General features: G+C 40.4%; 1 protein-coding gene across 1 annotated transcript; it reads left to right on the top strand.

The window, feature by feature from the left end:
- Positions 1 to 569: 569 nt before the first annotated feature.
- On the top strand, positions 570 to 17,860 carry cep97 (centrosomal protein 97; the record flags this gene model as incomplete). Its single annotated transcript, XM_080834317.1, is given in 12 exon segments — positions 570 to 626; positions 629 to 716; positions 7,570 to 7,712; positions 9,755 to 9,913; positions 11,278 to 11,379; positions 13,873 to 13,986; positions 14,141 to 14,307; positions 15,826 to 15,984; positions 16,143 to 16,285; positions 16,402 to 17,068; positions 17,340 to 17,415; positions 17,522 to 17,860. Coding segments are annotated over 12 exon segments (2,214 nt in total).

The following is a 17,860-nucleotide window of genomic DNA, read 5'->3' as shown; positions in this document are numbered from 1 at the left end:
CCTCACATCAGGCAGGTCCTCACATTTGGCAGCTACAGCGGGTGTCGCTGCCAAATGTGAGGACCTGCCTGATGTGAGGCCGCATGCGCAAACTTTGCGACACTATTGTAGTACAACGAGCCAGGTAATGCCAGTGGTGTAGGCTACAGCATGAAGTGGAATGACAAGCGCATTTGTTTACGTTTGAAATCCACCAAGGTTTATGATGTTAAGCTTCATGTTTATTGAATTATTAGTTAAGCAGTGCATTCATTAGCCTACTAGTAACAGTAATACAACATAGCCCCATATGTTGACACTGAGCCATATGCTGGAAACCGTTGACAAAATTATAAAACACTACGTTAAATAAACCTACATTATGCGTTAAGAGAAGCCAGATACGTTGATATTAAACCATGTATGAGAATGCACGTCTTGGATAGTTTGCTCCTGAGCCTTCTGCCGTAAACCGTTTGTGTTTGCGCATGCGGACTCACATCAGGCAGCGGCGGACTCTAGACATCCTATTGGCGGACTCACATCAGGCAGGGTCCTCACATTTGGCAGCTACAGCTGGCATTTATTTGATGCTTTTCGCCGCCATATTCACGCCAATTGTCACTAGCTCCACAGAACTGCCTGACAGGACAGACTCGCGGGAACAGTCTCTGGTATGGCTACAACGGAGCAACGTCTTACAACCGTTTCCAGCATGCAATCTAAAACAATGGATGGTAATGTTGAATATATTTTTAAATACATATTTTCTCGCGGCATGTGCACCTGAGAATTAGCTTAATAGACAAATCTCGTCATCGTAGGTTACATTAGCTAGCTAAATTAGATGGCAAATTATGCTGAATTTAAAGTCCAGGTCAGTTGTGTTGCTCAACCATGGCAATGGCACAGCACCTAGGGGCTTTCATATTCCGTCGCTCATGTCAAACCAGCTCAAAGCAGGACGCATAATTTCTATGGCAACTGCGCTACCTAGCTAACTTACTGTACACACTAGTAAGCTAATCAAGCCGTATTGGCCACTGACAACGGGCAGAACAATCCTGAACGGCACATATTGTATCGTAACAATTCAGTAATATAGAAACTATATCCGACCGACCGTTCAATAAACTCATCAAATACGAACTTCACATCTGGCACTGCTAGCTATCAAGGATGCTAAAAAACGTGAATTAGCCAGATGACCGTTTCCATGTCAACAAGGCAAAACGTCCAACGAATCTCTGCATTCAATCAGAGTGCGCGACAAAAACGTACGTCTGTGCCCTTTCAAATGCGCTAGCAGACTGAGCTTTCGTCGATTATAATGTATTGCAAGCCACACTGTGAGATAGCTGTAATAAACCCGGTAACGACATCAGAGCTATATTATGTTGTGGGAAATCCAGTCACTTGCACTGAAAGTAGAAGCTTCTGAATGAAGCTACAGCCATTTATTGTCACTTTTTTTTTCATTATGAAAAATGAACGTTGCCTGAGCCACACTTATAGATGTGTTCCAGTTATCGTAGTTTTGTCAATTAGGGTTAATTATTTTTGGCCACTTCCACTTCATCCCACTTACCTCCTTGGTTTCTGCTACCAGTACACTCACAGTAACATATACATAATAATAATTATTATTTAAAATAAATATTATAAGTCACAGTCCCTCCAAGCTTACCTTTTAGCAAATTAAACCATCGAATGACGCCATAGTCTTTCAAAATTGGCTCCTCATTTGCATAGGATACAAATTTCGAGTGCTTCACCCAATTTGCTCGTCTACATCACAATTGCCTGCCTCTTACAGAATATGAATATGAATGGAATACAAAACTTTTCCTGCTTGCATGTATCAATACCGTAACTCCAATCTATAGACCTACTAGATCAACTACAAAAAGCAGCCATATTTTGTCTAAATACTAGGTGCTGTGTATAAACAATTTCCTCTATGGGAAAATATATAGCGTTAGAATATTTCACAAATAAAAGTCACTTAATTCACAAATGTAAATGCTGCACAAACAAGCCTTTACAAACCATTTACGATTTTTGAAAATCCCTGCATATTTGTAGATTTTTGAGACTTTCCTGGAGCAGCTTAATTCACAAATGCATTTTTTTCAAAAGGTCATTCTCTGCAGTCTATCAGATGTCTCTTGGAAATAACTTTGAGGGTCTGGCTGAATTTGACCACATTGTGTTACATATGCTTATACATGTCCTGCTATTTGGACTACTACCACTACTACACCATACATATGCATTCAACCGATTACCCAAAGTAAGGAGTTGGGCTGATGGCCAGAGTGTTGAGACTTTACAGCTTTTGGTTGATTTAGATCAAATAATGAGAAAGGAGTTAAAGCAAGGTAACAAGTTATAAAAAACTGTTGTTATTCTATTCTCCCATCGATCCTATCCAGCATTTTTAAACACGCACTGGAAAACAGGCCGATTTTGGATTTAAAGGTTTGTATACATTTTACTTTTGTAAAATCCAGTGCAGACATGACATTTGTGAAGTGATTGATTGATGGACTATTGCAGTTTGCTGGCAAATGTTGGTGTTAGCTAATGTTTGGTAGTGCTTAGCCTAACATTAAACTAGTTCAACCCCATATTGTCTTATTCTAAGCCTATTTCTAAGTGACATGTTAGTTCAACTCAACTCAATGGGACTTTAAATTCTCGCTGTGGTACAAGAGCTTCTCTAGCCATTACTGGCTAATATAAATAGTTACTGATGCCTGTCTATCTTGTGTTTTTGATTTACAGAGTCTAGTTTCACTAAAAACAGATGGGATGGTGGAATTTCCCCTCATGATAGAATGTAACACATTTTTAAAACCAATCCGTTATGTTGTTAAATAAAAATCCGTTGTCTGAAGTCTTTCTGTCTAGCTTGTTTTATTTAAGTTTAGGATACCTGCAATTTAATATTAGCCTAGATATTTGGTATTATGCTACATTTGCTTTGAAGGAGAAGTTGACTCAGAGAAAATGTTAAGCTCGTTCTGACGAAGAATTGCATTTTGATATTAATTAATATGGTTTGAAGTTACTGAGTGAAATACATCTATCTGTCTGGATTTGGTAGCTCACCATTGTTGGTCCAATTTATTGGATCTTATACTTAATGTTAACCAATGAGGATGGCCTAGGTTAGTCCTAATTACCCAGTGGCTGGGTTAAAATAGCAACTGATTTTGCTGGGTTAGTCCAGTGGTTACCCAGCAGGTTAGAATGCCCTTTGCAGCTGCTCTCCTTGGGAAAAGCAACTTGCTTGAGATGGCAGGTCAAATGATTGCCCATTCTTTCAAATATTCGTAGTTCAAGCAGGCTAATCACGTATGTCGAGGTTTAACAAGATAAGCACATTATATCCCCACTTGGTGAGCAGCTACCAGACGCCATTAAAACATGGATTGGATTCCTCTTTGTGTAATCAATGAAATGCAGATGTCATGGTGTAGTAGTCCACATAACTGGACACTGCAGATGGAACACAGTGTGGTCTCATTCAATCATGCCCTCAAGTTTATGTCATTGGCTAAAATTGTAAGAGACATCTGATAGGCTGCAGAGAATGTCCTTTTCAAAGAAATGCATTTGGTGAACCGAGTCGCATCAGGAAAGTCCCAAGAATCGACAAATATATGCAGGGATGTTCATAAATTGTGATTGGTTTATAAATACACTTTTGTAAGTCTGTAAATACATTTCTAAACCTGATTGTTCAAATCCTTGATTGTGATTGGCTAAAAGCCGTTGTAAAATCCAGCATTACCTTACAATTTGACCTGATTACATTCCATATTACTGCGCAGCGAATGGCAAGGCATTCATATAGCGCATTTCATACCCAGTGTTCCATCTGGCTGTTGCGTTGCTTCAAGGGTTGCGTGGCAACGATTTATTTAGGAACTATAATTTTTAGTGGCGGAAGAATGACGGTTTATCATTAAACTATTGTTTCTTAAATTGAATTGTCTTTATGAAACCATATCAAATATGTGTAGTAACAGGTTTAGAAAAGCAATAAGCCCCGCGAGTCCGTGCTTTGCGCTTCGCGTCGTGCCTAACAACTCCCTTACCTGTTCTAAAATCAGCGCAAAGCACGGCCTCTTGGGGCTTATTGCTTAAGTAACAGTGATTATGTTTGTGAACCCTGAGACATTTATTTGTGAGTGGTGTCAAATGTATTTGTGCATCAACTCCACACAAACAGCATCGGGATTTCGAATAATAAAAAGTATGCATAAATTATACTTAACGCTCTGACCAACATCGAAGATCATAGGATCCAGTCCAGTCAAAAGTATGTTATGTTTCAATAACAGGATAAATGGACTCCAGTTTTCAACAAGATGTTTATCTTTCGGAATTCTCCATATTGGCAGGGAAATGATGTAGCCATTCATATGCTCATCTTGGGTTGAACTAAGAAGCCTCTGTGTAAGTGATTTACACAGTCAAGTCATGTCCATGACACTTTATAGAGTAAGTGTAAGCTACACAGTGTTGATGCAGCAATGTAAAGTGTGATAAAACACATTTAGCCATTTGTTATAAACTTCAATGATGTGTTATGGATGTGACGTTATGGATTTTCCATAATGTGAATGCTTTTATTTTCCTTAATTAAAACTGCAAAGATGATTAATGTGTGTTCCGGCGGCATGACTGTTCTGCCACAGTTAACATGTTTAAACATTGTTTCAAAAATGGACATTCCGTTGATTTATTATAACCACAAACATGGGTAAGCATTGAAATCATGATATTAACACCCCCAGCAGTCAAAATGTTCTGGGGTAATAGAATTCTGTTTGCCGTAACTTGAGCCATATGTTTCTACTATTAACTTCTTACTAGAAAGGCATTCTGAAAGTGTGCGAGGAGCCTGATTTGCTTTAGGCGTGGAAGCAGGCGCTTTACAAATATGACACATTTGTGGTCTCTACGTGATGAAATGTTCCAGCAACAGTGGTTTATCAGCTACCAAGTAGACACATGTCAAAACAAAAGAGGAAAATATAAAGGTCTGTTGAACCATCACATTCATACCAGACCTAACGCTAACCCTCAGACTTAAGACTTGAAAAGACCATTTCTCTGCATGAAAGGGCGAGGACAAGGGTACATTCATTCAACCTTTATTTAATTCTCCAAGATACATTGACGGTAGATCTAATTTCCAATAAGCTGTTATTACAAATATTTATAGATATATGGTATCAACTGTACTTAACTTGTTGGTCTCTATATAAATAAAATAAATTATTATTATTATTATTAATTACAAATATAACACAGCCTAGTAAACAAACAAACAACGATATATATATATATAAAAAAAAAATTAGCATTTTTTAAAATTAAGGCGGTAGGGGTTTGAATTTTTGATGACTGCTTGTCACCAGTGCTCTGACAGCAATCACACCGTCAAATCAAGGATTTGATAGCTGTTGCATAGACTTAAAAGTGTTTTTTTGGCGCTAAAGCTGTAACGCAGGGTGTGTCTCAGAGTGGTCTGTAAGCATGGATATCACTCTTAAAGTCACTCATGTTGCCCGAGGCAAGTGACACGATGTAGTCTGTCTTTTTCTGCTGAAGCATATTGGTAGCAACATGTTTATATAAAGACAACAGTAGGGTTCCCACGGTGATGGAAATCCTGTTAAATCCCATCTTCCAGGTCTGGAAAAGTCTGGAAATTTGATTTTGTCGTACTTGGGGCATAAAATATCTTGAATATTTTATGGATTAATGCGAGTCTCAAAATCGGATTGGTTTTTAAACACTCTGGTAACATGGAGTGAAGGGAGAACTGATTTGATCCAATCTCGTTTTATTCACCGTGAAGCTTCAGTCTGAGCTCCATGCTCAAAAGCCTTCACCACTTCACCACTCCTCAGTAGAACAGGACATTTCATTACAGTGCATGAAATGCCCTGTATTGTTATTCCTAGGCTTCTTCTTCTTATTCTTCTCACCTTTTTCTGCGATTACATTTCATTTGATTTGCTGTTTGTTAACACGAAGTTCCAAGAGCACACAAGAGAAGCTCCGTGAATGCACACAAGCAGTCTGAGTGCGAGGAGAAAAACACAAACTGAAGGACATGGCATTTGTGCTAGCAGCAGTATAATTGAGTGCAGACCAACAGTTTTGAGGAGGAGCAGGGCAACATTGCGTGCGACCAGGGGCTTTTTGGGAACGAGAGCACCTTTTTGAGGGAAATAAAAAATCTCCAGTCCATACACATTTGTTTGAATTCTGCAGAGGTTTAGGTACAGTAGTATTTAGGTAATATGTGTCACATGCATGTTGCCCTCCCCATCTTGACACAAAGCTTGACAAAACCTTTTCACAAGGGAATGTCTTGGAGAAGAGAGGACTATATCCACACTATACAGTTTTCACTATATACGTACCTGTATGCAAACGTAATTATTAAATTACACTTAGTTAGCTGACCATTTTATGTACAAATACGACCACTTTCCAATTTTGGTGCGCCATCTTTTTTTTTCCAGCCTGTCTATCCCGGGATATTAGCATAAAGGCGATTTGATTGGCTAGCGCCTGTGCTGTTGTATTTGAATAAACGCGATTTGACTTCCCCAAAATATGCACCAAAAATAAGCATTTTTGCATTTCCAAGACCCATATAGTTTAGAAACAAAAATCTTTTTTTTGTCTCAGATCCCCTTAAAGCTCAGGATATTATTTGACCCATTCCCACCTGTTGCCAGCAGTTGTTCAAGGAATGTTGATTCAGCAAGTTGCTTGAAATAAACGAGCCACTGAAAATGTTCAGGGTTGCCCACATTGACCGTATGTCCAATTTCTTGTGATAGAAATATACCTCTGCACGGTGGTTTGCATGCTTTTATAAGCAATTAGTTTAGGTACCATCCTCAAATTTATTTTGATAGCATATGGTCATGTTAAGTATAGATAAACACCTGTGTCTTCCCCACTAACCATCCAGGATATGCCCTATGTAGTTCTGTTTGGAAAATATGGAAGAAAAGCTTTCAACCGCATGCCATTGCCAGCTATACTGCCAAAAGACACCAGTTCTGTGTGTGTTGGCAAGCTTCTATCAGTGTCAGCTGGGCTGTTGGTGGTGTTTGCAAGGTTTTTGCATGCTTTTTAGGCAGTTAGCCTACAAGTTTTGGAACACAACTCCGTATTGCTGCTTTACAGATATATTGTAGTATCTCAAGAACCAACCTACAAATGTCAAGCCTGCTTTTACTTATATATAATATAATTGTTATTCTCTATCCGCTTTTGAACGGAGTATCTCAGAATTAATTAATTCTGTCATGTGGCTTGCTAAGGCAACTTGGACCCAGATGATCAATATTGTCTCTAGAATTATTGATGATTAATTCTAAAAAAAAAAACAAAGACTCGTATTCTTCAGGTGGCCAGTGGCCTGACATTTTGACTGGATAGGCACAAGAGTTTTACAGATTTCGGTATCTGAAAATGCTTCTAGACACTTTGGAATGGGAAAATGTGTCTGAGGATACTTTAATTAAAATCCCCTTTTTCTCCCTCTAGGTTTGGTGGTAGACCTCTCAGGCCAAGGCCTTAACAAACTGGACCCAGACTCCTTTTCCTGTGCGGACATTCACACACTTATTTTGGACAACAACAACATCATTAAGTTGGAAAACCTCGACAAAGGCACAGAAATTAAGCAGGTATACAGCAGGATAGACTATGCTCCTCGTTGAACAGTAGTCTAATATTGCACAATAGGAGTGGAACGGTACACACAAGTCAAGACGTGCTTGTGAAATTTGGTTCCCGCATTACGTTTATCAACCTTGGCACACGGGCTAGCAGGTTTTTTCCGTACAACTGCATGCATCGAACCATAACGTCTCTACCACAACGGTTCGGGATGAATACACGTACCTTTACACCTCTATTGTACATGACAGTTTTCATGTGGTCACGATAAACAGTATAATTTATATTGTATTTAAGCAGGTATGTTGGATCATGTCAAATCATGTTAATTAAATATATTATATATATAGATATATATAAATATAAATATTTATATGGGCTATTAACAGTGCTGTAGTCTAGTTTTCTGTGGTGGGTATACTGTGATGGGTCGGTGCCACAGCTCCCCCCTGGCATAGGTTTTAGTGGAGACATAGGTTTTAGTGGATATACGCAAACCCACAAACGTTTTAGGTGGTAATACGGCGTATACCTGCGTATCACGTAGACTACAGCCCTGGCTATTAAACATAAATGCATATTTTCTTAATTTCATTTTTACTTGGTCCATGATTTGCCCAGATTCAGTGCTCCTTGGCATTGAGTCAACAGGTGTCTGGAACTCTACTGTACTGGTGATGGTGTTGGTGTTGGTGTTGGAGAGTGTGGTCCAAAATCTCCCCCTAGGTGTTAAATTAGGTAGAGATTTGGTGACTGTGAAAAACCATAGCATATGAGACACTTCGTTTTAACTTTCATCAAACCATTGTGTGACCCCCTGGGGACATTGCTATCTTGAAAGAGACCACTCCCATCAGGATATAAATGCTTCATGATGGGATAAAGGTGATCACTTAGAACAACTTTATATTGATTTGCAGTGACCTCTAAGGGGACTGGTGGACCCAAACCCAAGCATATCAGAGCCTTCCTCTCATAAGGGGTCAAGCATTCAGGCCTGTAGTCCTTGTGTACGCCACACATACACCTGCTCACTTGCCAGGAATATGGTGACAGATGATCTCGTATCACCATGTCCCTCTGTATTGTAATGTTGTGATTCTCTGTAACCCCACTATAATGTCCCTCTCTATGTAATTGTTGACGGACCGTTTTTGCTGATCACGTCCAACGTAGGCCTTCTCAGTATGGGAAGAGTTACTTCTTAGACCTTGCAGCGTCAGTCATCAAATATGTGCTGTCAACCACAATTTCGGACCCTATTTACTGATGTCTTTTCCTTAGATTTAAATGCAGATTTCACCTAAGTCACTGGTTCCTATTGAAACACCGAGCAGTATTTGTGATGACGCTCTTGCCATCCGTGCCCCAACAGTAAACCCTCTTCTTAAGTCATTGAAATCTCTATCCAAAATCCGAATCAACTGGGCCTGATCAGCATTTGTATACATGCCACAGACGATGACTATGTCTGCATTAAATTAAATGGACAAAAGTGATTGTATCTACATAACAACTATATTTAACTTCAATGTTTTCAAATTACTTTTAGATTAATTTGGGTTATTTGAGCAGGAGCTTTATTATATACTGTCCGTAAAACTGTCCGTGTCATCGTCAGCAGTGAAGGCGTTTCAATAACAGCCTTATCTGAGACTGGCCATCGATGGGAAAATATTATAGTAATCATATGTATAATGTATAAAAGCTAGTAGTATAATTACCATAGTATAGGACATCAAAATATCACACACCTAGAAAACGATATCTGACTCTGTTGCATGTACTGAAGTTGATCCAAGCTACAGTTCTGGGTCTATTCCTATTACTAACATGCCTACAATGTACTTTATAATAGCCCTTTGTTTATTTATGCCATTTTCCCGTAACCCCCTTCCCTGACTTAGTAAATAATACTTTGAAATGGTAAAATATTGTCGTCACTGAATATTTTGATCTCTCATTAAAAATGCAGAATTTGTTGTGGAAACATTCCTGGAAATTGAGTTGACGTGGAATTAACTTTTTGACTTGGTGTTCTCTCTTCAAGTTGTCAGTGGCAAGTAATCGGCTGGTGCGGATGATGGGGGTGTCGAAGCTCCGAGAACTCAGGTTGCTGAACCTGCCTAACAATAGCATCGGCTACGTTGAGGGCCTGAAGGACTTGGTTCACCTGGAGTGGCTAAACCTTGCTGGCAATAATCTCAAGGTAACTGGAATGCTTGGATATTCGAGAATACAGAAGTTTTTCAAATACCCATGATGTGTTTCGACAGGTTGGTATTTAAGCACTGCTGTCCTAATTTGGTTACAATTTGAATGATGACCTTTATATCTCAATTGTTTAAAACTTGTAAAGCTGACAACGTAAACTTCAATTTTATATGATTGGTTAAGAGTAGAGTCCGCAATTCTATTCCTTTAAACCTTTTTTCATATTCAACTAATCATTCCTCATGGTCGCCTGGCTGTCCAGTCACAGTTTCTGTACATAGTTCTGGCTCTGGAATCAAACATAGTGGCTCAGACCAAGACATAAACAATCCCAGCTTCAGGAGCATGGAAGGCAGGGGTGTAATTTGACGGCCTGTTGGACTCCGACATCAACACCCTTCGCGAAACTGAAACTGAACGCCAGACTCTGCCTTTAAGAGTTTATGGCTTGATTTGTATTTTTTTGGTATCCTTCAAGATAGTCCTTCTTGATTAAAGTGGTATAGAGCAGTCTACCCTGCACTTTTTCTGACCCATTAGCAAGTAGTATGAGATTCCACCCAGGAAATGAATTACTTCCAGTTGTTTCAGAGCTAGTTTGTGTTCATTCTTGCAATGGGATGAATGACCTTCTCCAGATAGCTGCCCAAAATAACCAAACTTCTATTTTATGAGTTTGTATATTCTAACTGATTCACTAAGCTACATCCCCAATAAGCTGCAATAACACATTTCAGAACAGCCTTGCAATAGTAGCAGTGTTTCCCCTACAATGATATTAGGGTGGCGCCCCGCCCCCCCAACGGCCCCGCCTGCCCCACCTGGAAGCTCAAGTAAAACATTTTTTTTATTATTTTTTATAAATATAGCGCCAGATCACTAAATAAGTCATTTAAGGTTACCTTTACCATAAAACATGTAAAATTATACTTATTTTTTAAGTAAAACTGCTTATCCTAACCCCTAATCCTGAAGTATAATTGTTGCATACTGTTACTGTAAGATGTTATATTGACTACTGTCATTACTAGAAACACATGAACATCATAATTCATTTTAGTGTTTGTGTCCGTGCGCCGCGGCGCGCCGCGCCCCTGCCGCCCCCCCTAAGCTGTAAACCTAGGGGAAACACTGAGTAGACTAGTAATAAAACCTGATTTTTCGGCATTGCTCTCCAAAACCTGAAGTAGTCATCTTGTGATATGTCACATGCTTCTGCGTGAGCCGTTCCTGGCTTGCTTTTCCAGCAAAGTGTTAAACTTGCAAAACATTATGGGAAGAGTTTGCTTATCATAAGTGAATAGGAGTAGTAAGCATGTGTGTTCTTGTATTCTTCTTGTGTTTGATTTGTTTGCTTAGGTGATGGACGAGCTGAACAACTGTGTTGGACTGCAGTTTTTAGACCTCTCAGACAACAACATCTCTGTCATTGGTGACCTTACGAAGCTCTCTAACCTAAAGGTATTCATATCTACATGTATTATCACTATCCCTATATGTTTTGAATTTATGTGCGGGTGTACACTATGTTGGTCTTGCAGAGTGCCTACAATACTTTTACACCGTTTTTGATGGATGAATTTTTTTACTTAAATGTGTTAACTGTTATTTATTTAATGTATTTAATACACACAACAAAGACAGTGTCTGGGTATAGTATGCATAATGCTTTCAATACTATTTCCAGACTTTTAGCTGCGATGAATACATTTGATTTCTGAAATTTCTGCAAAATTGTGGTTAGCACTCAGTGCAGCCTTACATGGGAATGCATTTTCTGTTGCCTGGTAGTTAGTAACGCACAAAGTAACTCTGCCAGGTAAAGGGTGAATGGGTCTCTGTCTCTGTCTTTCACATACGAATCCCATTTCTGTATCCGGTATAACTAACAGGGGACAGATAACCCATGTATCTGTTAGAGAAGTGCTGAAGCGTGTGAACCTCTGTGAGAGGTGTCAAAGGTTTTGTGTCATTTAACCTAGATACAATGTATCCTAGCTCTCTCTAGCTTAGGGAACCATCTTCACAGTTGGCAGCTGGTCTCGTGTTTTAACATGAACTCATGTTAATATGTGTGAATATGAAGTAATAGAAAGCAGCACAGGCACCCTGAGAGTTTCTACCTTTTCCTATTATAATTAATAAAAAAAGGAAAATTGAGGAGACTGTAACGACTGCTAGATAACTACTGCCTAGAGGTCCATGCTCCCCCTTACCCTTCTCAAACACATTCTGAATGGTTGCGATGCCCACTGCAAAATATTGTTTATTGTACTAGACTATCGACAGGGGAGCGATTAACAATTCGACTTAAACATTTATACCATCCGTTCTCACACAACACCATAACAACTTCGTACAACTTTTATAAGACTAGTAGCGCTCACACCAGAACACCATGGCATTTAGTTTTATGTGTCATGCTGAATAAACTGCAGTGAATTCACGGGTCCGGTCAATACACAGGTTTGTAAAATAGTATATGCAGTTTATATATGTTGTGGGAAATATGGTATTCTAGTTTTAGGGCTCTAAGCAAAGCTGCTGGATCTCTACTGTATTAGCTCAGGTTTTTCTTCTTAAGGGTACAAGCGTCAAAGCTGCTTGATACCTATATATTATATTGTGGTTGTTCTGATTTTTCTACTTCTTATTGTTGCTGGATTCCTATTGTACCTATAGCACTTGTACCTTTTCGCTCACATGGCTTATGGCCGTATGGGTAAGAACATAAAATATTTTTTTCCTCTGATTCCTTGAAAGCTCCTAAATCTGACACATTCATTCAAGCTAATTTGCACCAAAAGATGGAAAGTGATGGTAAAAGCAACTCCTCCAAGGCCGTTCATCTGATTGTCATGACATTTGATATCATCTATAGACCTTTAGACACTATGACCTTATGACCTTATGTGAAGGTCCAAACGTAACCAACCTTCATAAACACAACATTCTTTGGAAAAACTCCTAATTTTGCGAAAGGGGACGCTACAACTGACACATGTCAATATCTCGAGCCGCTTCACGTAAAATTTGAAATTTGGTATACATACTTGTATACTATATACTTGGCCTCTTTGACTTTGATCACATTTCCTTAAATGTCAATTGGCCGCTGTATGGGTTGGAACAAAAAAGAAATGTCCTGAGTCCCTGCAGGTTCCCAAATCTAACAGAACCATTCCCGCCAATTTCTGCCTGCTTAATTTTCAAAAAGATTTAAAATGAAAGTAAACCTAAACCCTCGAAGGACATTATTCTGATCGTAACGAAATTTGGAAGTCACAGACCATGCTGACAAACAAAAATGGTTTTTCAAATTTACGCTTCAATCAAATTGGAAGGCGTGGCCCATAATGGCTATGGCTAATATATTTTGATGTAAAGGTAAATAAATCACCATAACATTCTTAGGACACACGCAAAATGTTGTTTAAGGCGCACTCCTACTGACACATGTCAATATCTCAAGAACCCCTTAATTTAGAAATGTGAAATGTTGTACACTTCATTGTACACCTCATTTGATCAAGTGTGAATTGGCTCACTCATTAAAATGGCCGCCAACTGCCAGCGATGTTCAGCAGTGAATATTTGCCCGTGTAAATGGCCAATTTTCATAGACCCTTTCAAAATGGCACATGGAAGCTGTGTACGAAATATGATTAGATTAGATATTTAAGCTAGAGATATTAGGTGAAGAAGAACGCAAACCCACTCAGTTGTGAAGAAAAATCTTGTAGCGTCTGTTGTCGCTGCAGCTCTGTGAGGAAATGAATAACCGTCTAAACAACAAAGCATGAAGGAAATGGAAGGACTTTTGATGAAACAGTAATTTTATTTGTCAGTGTACTAATTGAAAGGAAGCTTTAAGCTTTATGGAAACTTTATTATCGTGTTGGTATGATAACGTGATGAACATTTTGAAAAATGTGATGGTATGTTTTTCCCTAGGCATTGCATCTCCATGGAAACACCATCACAACTCTGCGGTCTGTTCCGGCATACCTGCCCTCAAACCTCACATTACTGTCTTTGGCTGAAAATGAGATAAGAGACCTTAACGAGGTACTGGTGTGAATACTTCAGTGCATTTGCCTGCTTCTGGAAAGGACCTTCTCTATTAGCCTTTTTCATTTAGCCTCTCTCATATCTCTTTTTTTGCCATTCTATTGTCATTTATTCTAAACGGCCCTCTTTTCTGTGTCTTCCTCTCCACCAGTTCTCCTTCCTGGCCTCTCTCAGCAGCCTTGAGCAGCTGTCCATCATCAGTAACCCCTGTGTGATGAGCACGTCCACGGTGCCAGGGTGTGACTATAGGCCGTATGTGGTGAGCCGCTGTCTGAACCTGAAGCTCCTAGATGGATACGCTGTGTCCCAGAAGGAAGGGTGAGTGGGCTGGATGGATCTTGTCAGACCTGTGAAAGAAGTCTGTCTGAGTCTTTGATCCAAGGTCAGGTTTGCATAATCAGGAACTCGGGAAAGTGTCCGACATAAACCATCTGTATATTCCAGCGTCACAGGACAATCCACTCGTATGGTGCACGAGAGGAATCCTTCAAAATGCTAACAGAGGGTCACATCTTTTATACAATACATTTTACATTGTAAACAATGACATATGGGATATGGTTGTGTCTGGAGGTAGGTACCAGTTTTGAGTGGATGATTGCTAATTAGGACTTTGACCCTGATTTAATCACATTGAATGAATACCGTGATTAAATCTCATTGAATACAAAAAGGTCAGGAAGCCAGCTTGATTATATCAACTTCACTGAAATCTAACACCTGTTTTAAAAGGCCTTAGCCACATCCATTTGAACTGACCTATGTTGTGTATCAGGGATTCCATGACAAGGTAAGTTATTTTTCCAAGATCAATACATCCCATATCGCAAGTTCGTTTATTGAAACACATTAGCAACTTCAGTGCTAGGTACTGAATCGAAAATGTTATAGCTTACATCTGAAATGCTAAATCTGTCAGCAGACATTCTTGCACTTGCTGTGGTGCACCTTGTGGGAGCAGAATAGGTCAGCTCTATTTTATATGGAATTACCAGGTTTGGTTTGTGAATACTTTCACTCCTTTCCCCAATACAATAGCCCATGTACAGTGTAGTGATGCGAAACAATGATATTAAGCTTGTAACGCAATATTAGATTTGTCTCATGCTATTCAACATTAATTAGTTTTACTCTGGAATAAGCTGTAGCCTATTTGGTCCAGCTGATGCATCCAGAACCCCAGCAGAACCCAACAGGTTAATGAAAGCCTGTTTAGCTTAGCATATGATCAAGGGGTTTACATATAAAGGTATTAATTTGCGTAACACAAGGCCACTGGTAGATATACTTATAGTAGGGGATATCCCAGAAACAAGGAAAGAACTGCTGCAGTAAATGCACTGACCAGAACCCAGAATGGGGAAAGAGAAGTGTTCATTATTGAGGTTGTCAGAGGGGCAATAGAGGGCAGACACGCCTTCATTAAGTCTGTTGGAACAAGATTCATATGGAAATGGAAATGAGCCCTAGTGACTAGTGACTGTTTTACGGCAGAGATAGTGACACACACACACTCTGAATTTTATCTCTGCATTTTACCCATCCAGGGTATATTAATGGTAATGTTAATTGGGTACATATATGCAATACATTTCAATATAATGGGGCATGACCTAACATGAAACTCTGGTTTTGGCCCTCGGCCCCCCACTCCGATTAATATTTGGTCCCTGACGAGAAAGAATTTGAGCACCCCTGGTATAGATCATCCAAATTAATTTGAAGATGATACCAAAACAAGTTGCGGGTAAAACGTGTCTCAAAAAGTGGTCAGTACACTGTTGCTTTAAGGCTCGTTGTGTTGATTTAATCCCGTTTTTTTGTGTTCTGATACAGACTCAAGGCAGAGTGGATGTACAGTCAGGGCAAAGGGCATAGCTTTCGCCCAGGGCAACACGAGCAGCTGGTGCAGTACCTGGCGTCTGTGTGCCCTCTGACCTCCGCATCGCAGTCTGCAGAGGACGCCAAGCTGGAAAGGATCCTCAACAAACAGAGGTATCATACATACTCACCCTTTCTTGGAAGTAGTTGAAATGTTTTCCTTTAGTAACTTGCTCTTGGCGTGTCGAGGCCTGGGCTCAATTTCTGAGGAAATCCTTTGGTAGTTGCATTGACTCATGCATGAATCATCATTGCTGACTGGGCTCTCTTAGGCAACACCAGAAGCAGCTGCTGAAGTCGAGTCATAAGGGGTGGCCCAGCCTATCTTACCCCAACCCCTTTAATGTGGAGCAGCAGACCTATGAGTCGTCTGGAAGTATCTCTGCACACCCACCTGCACTGATTCAAAGGGCAGGTGTGTGGATCAATGTGATGGCAGCACTATATATTTTGAGTTTATGATCTGTCTTTTTTTTTAGCTGTGTCTCGAATTCTGATTGAATTGTGTGCATTTCTTCCGTCTGTCCTCAGAAGCAGTAATCCAGGTGAACTCGTGGCTGGGTGAGCCCTCAGTCACGCCAGTCTTTCGCACGGCTCTTTCCCCGCGTGACAATGACTCCTCGTCCTTAAGGTTGGAGGATGTGCAAACGGATGAGGAGAAACTCCATGGCACCCAGCTCTCCTCTGAATCCTTCTTCCTGCCGGTGGCTTCCACTTCATGTACGACCATGCGCTCTGACGACAGTGACAATGAGACAGAGCCTTACGCCGTCCCCTCCCACTGTTATATCCCAGTGCAACCTGGGAGAGATGGCAAGGCATCTAGAGATGGACAAAAGACATCCACATATAGCCTAGTGGAATCTTCACCCATACCCTCACATACACATAGCAGCCCCACTTTAATGTCTGGAGAGAAGCATTCAGAGGGAGAAGAGAACTTGTATTCACAGGCCAACAACACAAACTTTTTGATGGTGAATGGAGAACAGTGTCAGTTGGGAAATGGAGAGTCTGTTCCTGAGGAGAATGTGAGAGGCACACCGTGCCCACTAAACACAGCCGCAGTGCGGATACAAGCATGGTGGCGTGGGCATTGGACACGGCTTCACAATCCCCAGGCCAAGGAGGTGCGGGCAGAAATACGTCTGCGCCGAATGCAGGAACACATCATTTACTTGAGCTCGGAGCTCCACAGGTAAATATTTTGAACACATAATTTACTTGAGCTCGGAGCTCCACAGGTGAATATTTTGAACACATCATTTACTTGAGCTCGGAGCTCCACAGGTGAATATTTTGAACACATCATTTACTTGAGCTCGGAGCTTCAGAGGTGAATATTTTGAACAATATTTTGAACAATATTTTGAATGTTTGTCCCTCAGGCCAACTGAAACGTAGGCGATGCAAGAGAATTTGAACTTTGTGTGCTCACGTGTGTGCTGATGTATGTGTCTTCTGTTAAGGGTAACCAAGCAACAAGAAGAAGAAAGGCTACAAAGGTTAGTTCAGGAGGAAGCTGTGAAGTGTCTTTGGAAGCAGGTTAGTGATGGCTCTTCTACCTAACACATCTGTCTAGCTCTATCTATACACAAATGTCCATCCATCCATCTTTACTCATTCTCTCCCCTTGGCCTTTCTCACACAGCTTCAGTCAGTGATGACATGGCAGAATACAGTCATGGAGCGTCTGAAGTGTGGCTCTTCCTCTTCCTCTTCCTCATCCAGGCCCTGCGCTCCATCTGCTAGTTCTGAGGATCAGGCTTCAATACAGACTGATTCTTCTGGTAAGCACCAGGGAGTCGTGCAGGACAGAATCAGAGCGCCTCCTCTCTCTCCAGAGATGGTGCTGTCAGCTGGGGCAGCAGTGCAGTCGACCGGTGTGGAAAGCAGTGTGAAGGAGGGTGGGGGGAATCTACAAGGGCAGCATCTTAGCTTTGTGCAGAAACGGCAAGAGGATGAAGAAAAGCTGGAGAAAGAAACATGA

This window comes from Sprattus sprattus (genome assembly GCF_963457725.1).
Source record: "Sprattus sprattus genome assembly, chromosome: 3".
NCBI classification, from domain to species: Eukaryota; Metazoa; Chordata; class Actinopteri; order Clupeiformes; family Clupeidae; genus Sprattus; species Sprattus sprattus.
The sequence above is the reverse complement of the archived record's forward strand: the minus strand, read 5'-3'. Positions and strand labels throughout refer to the sequence as shown.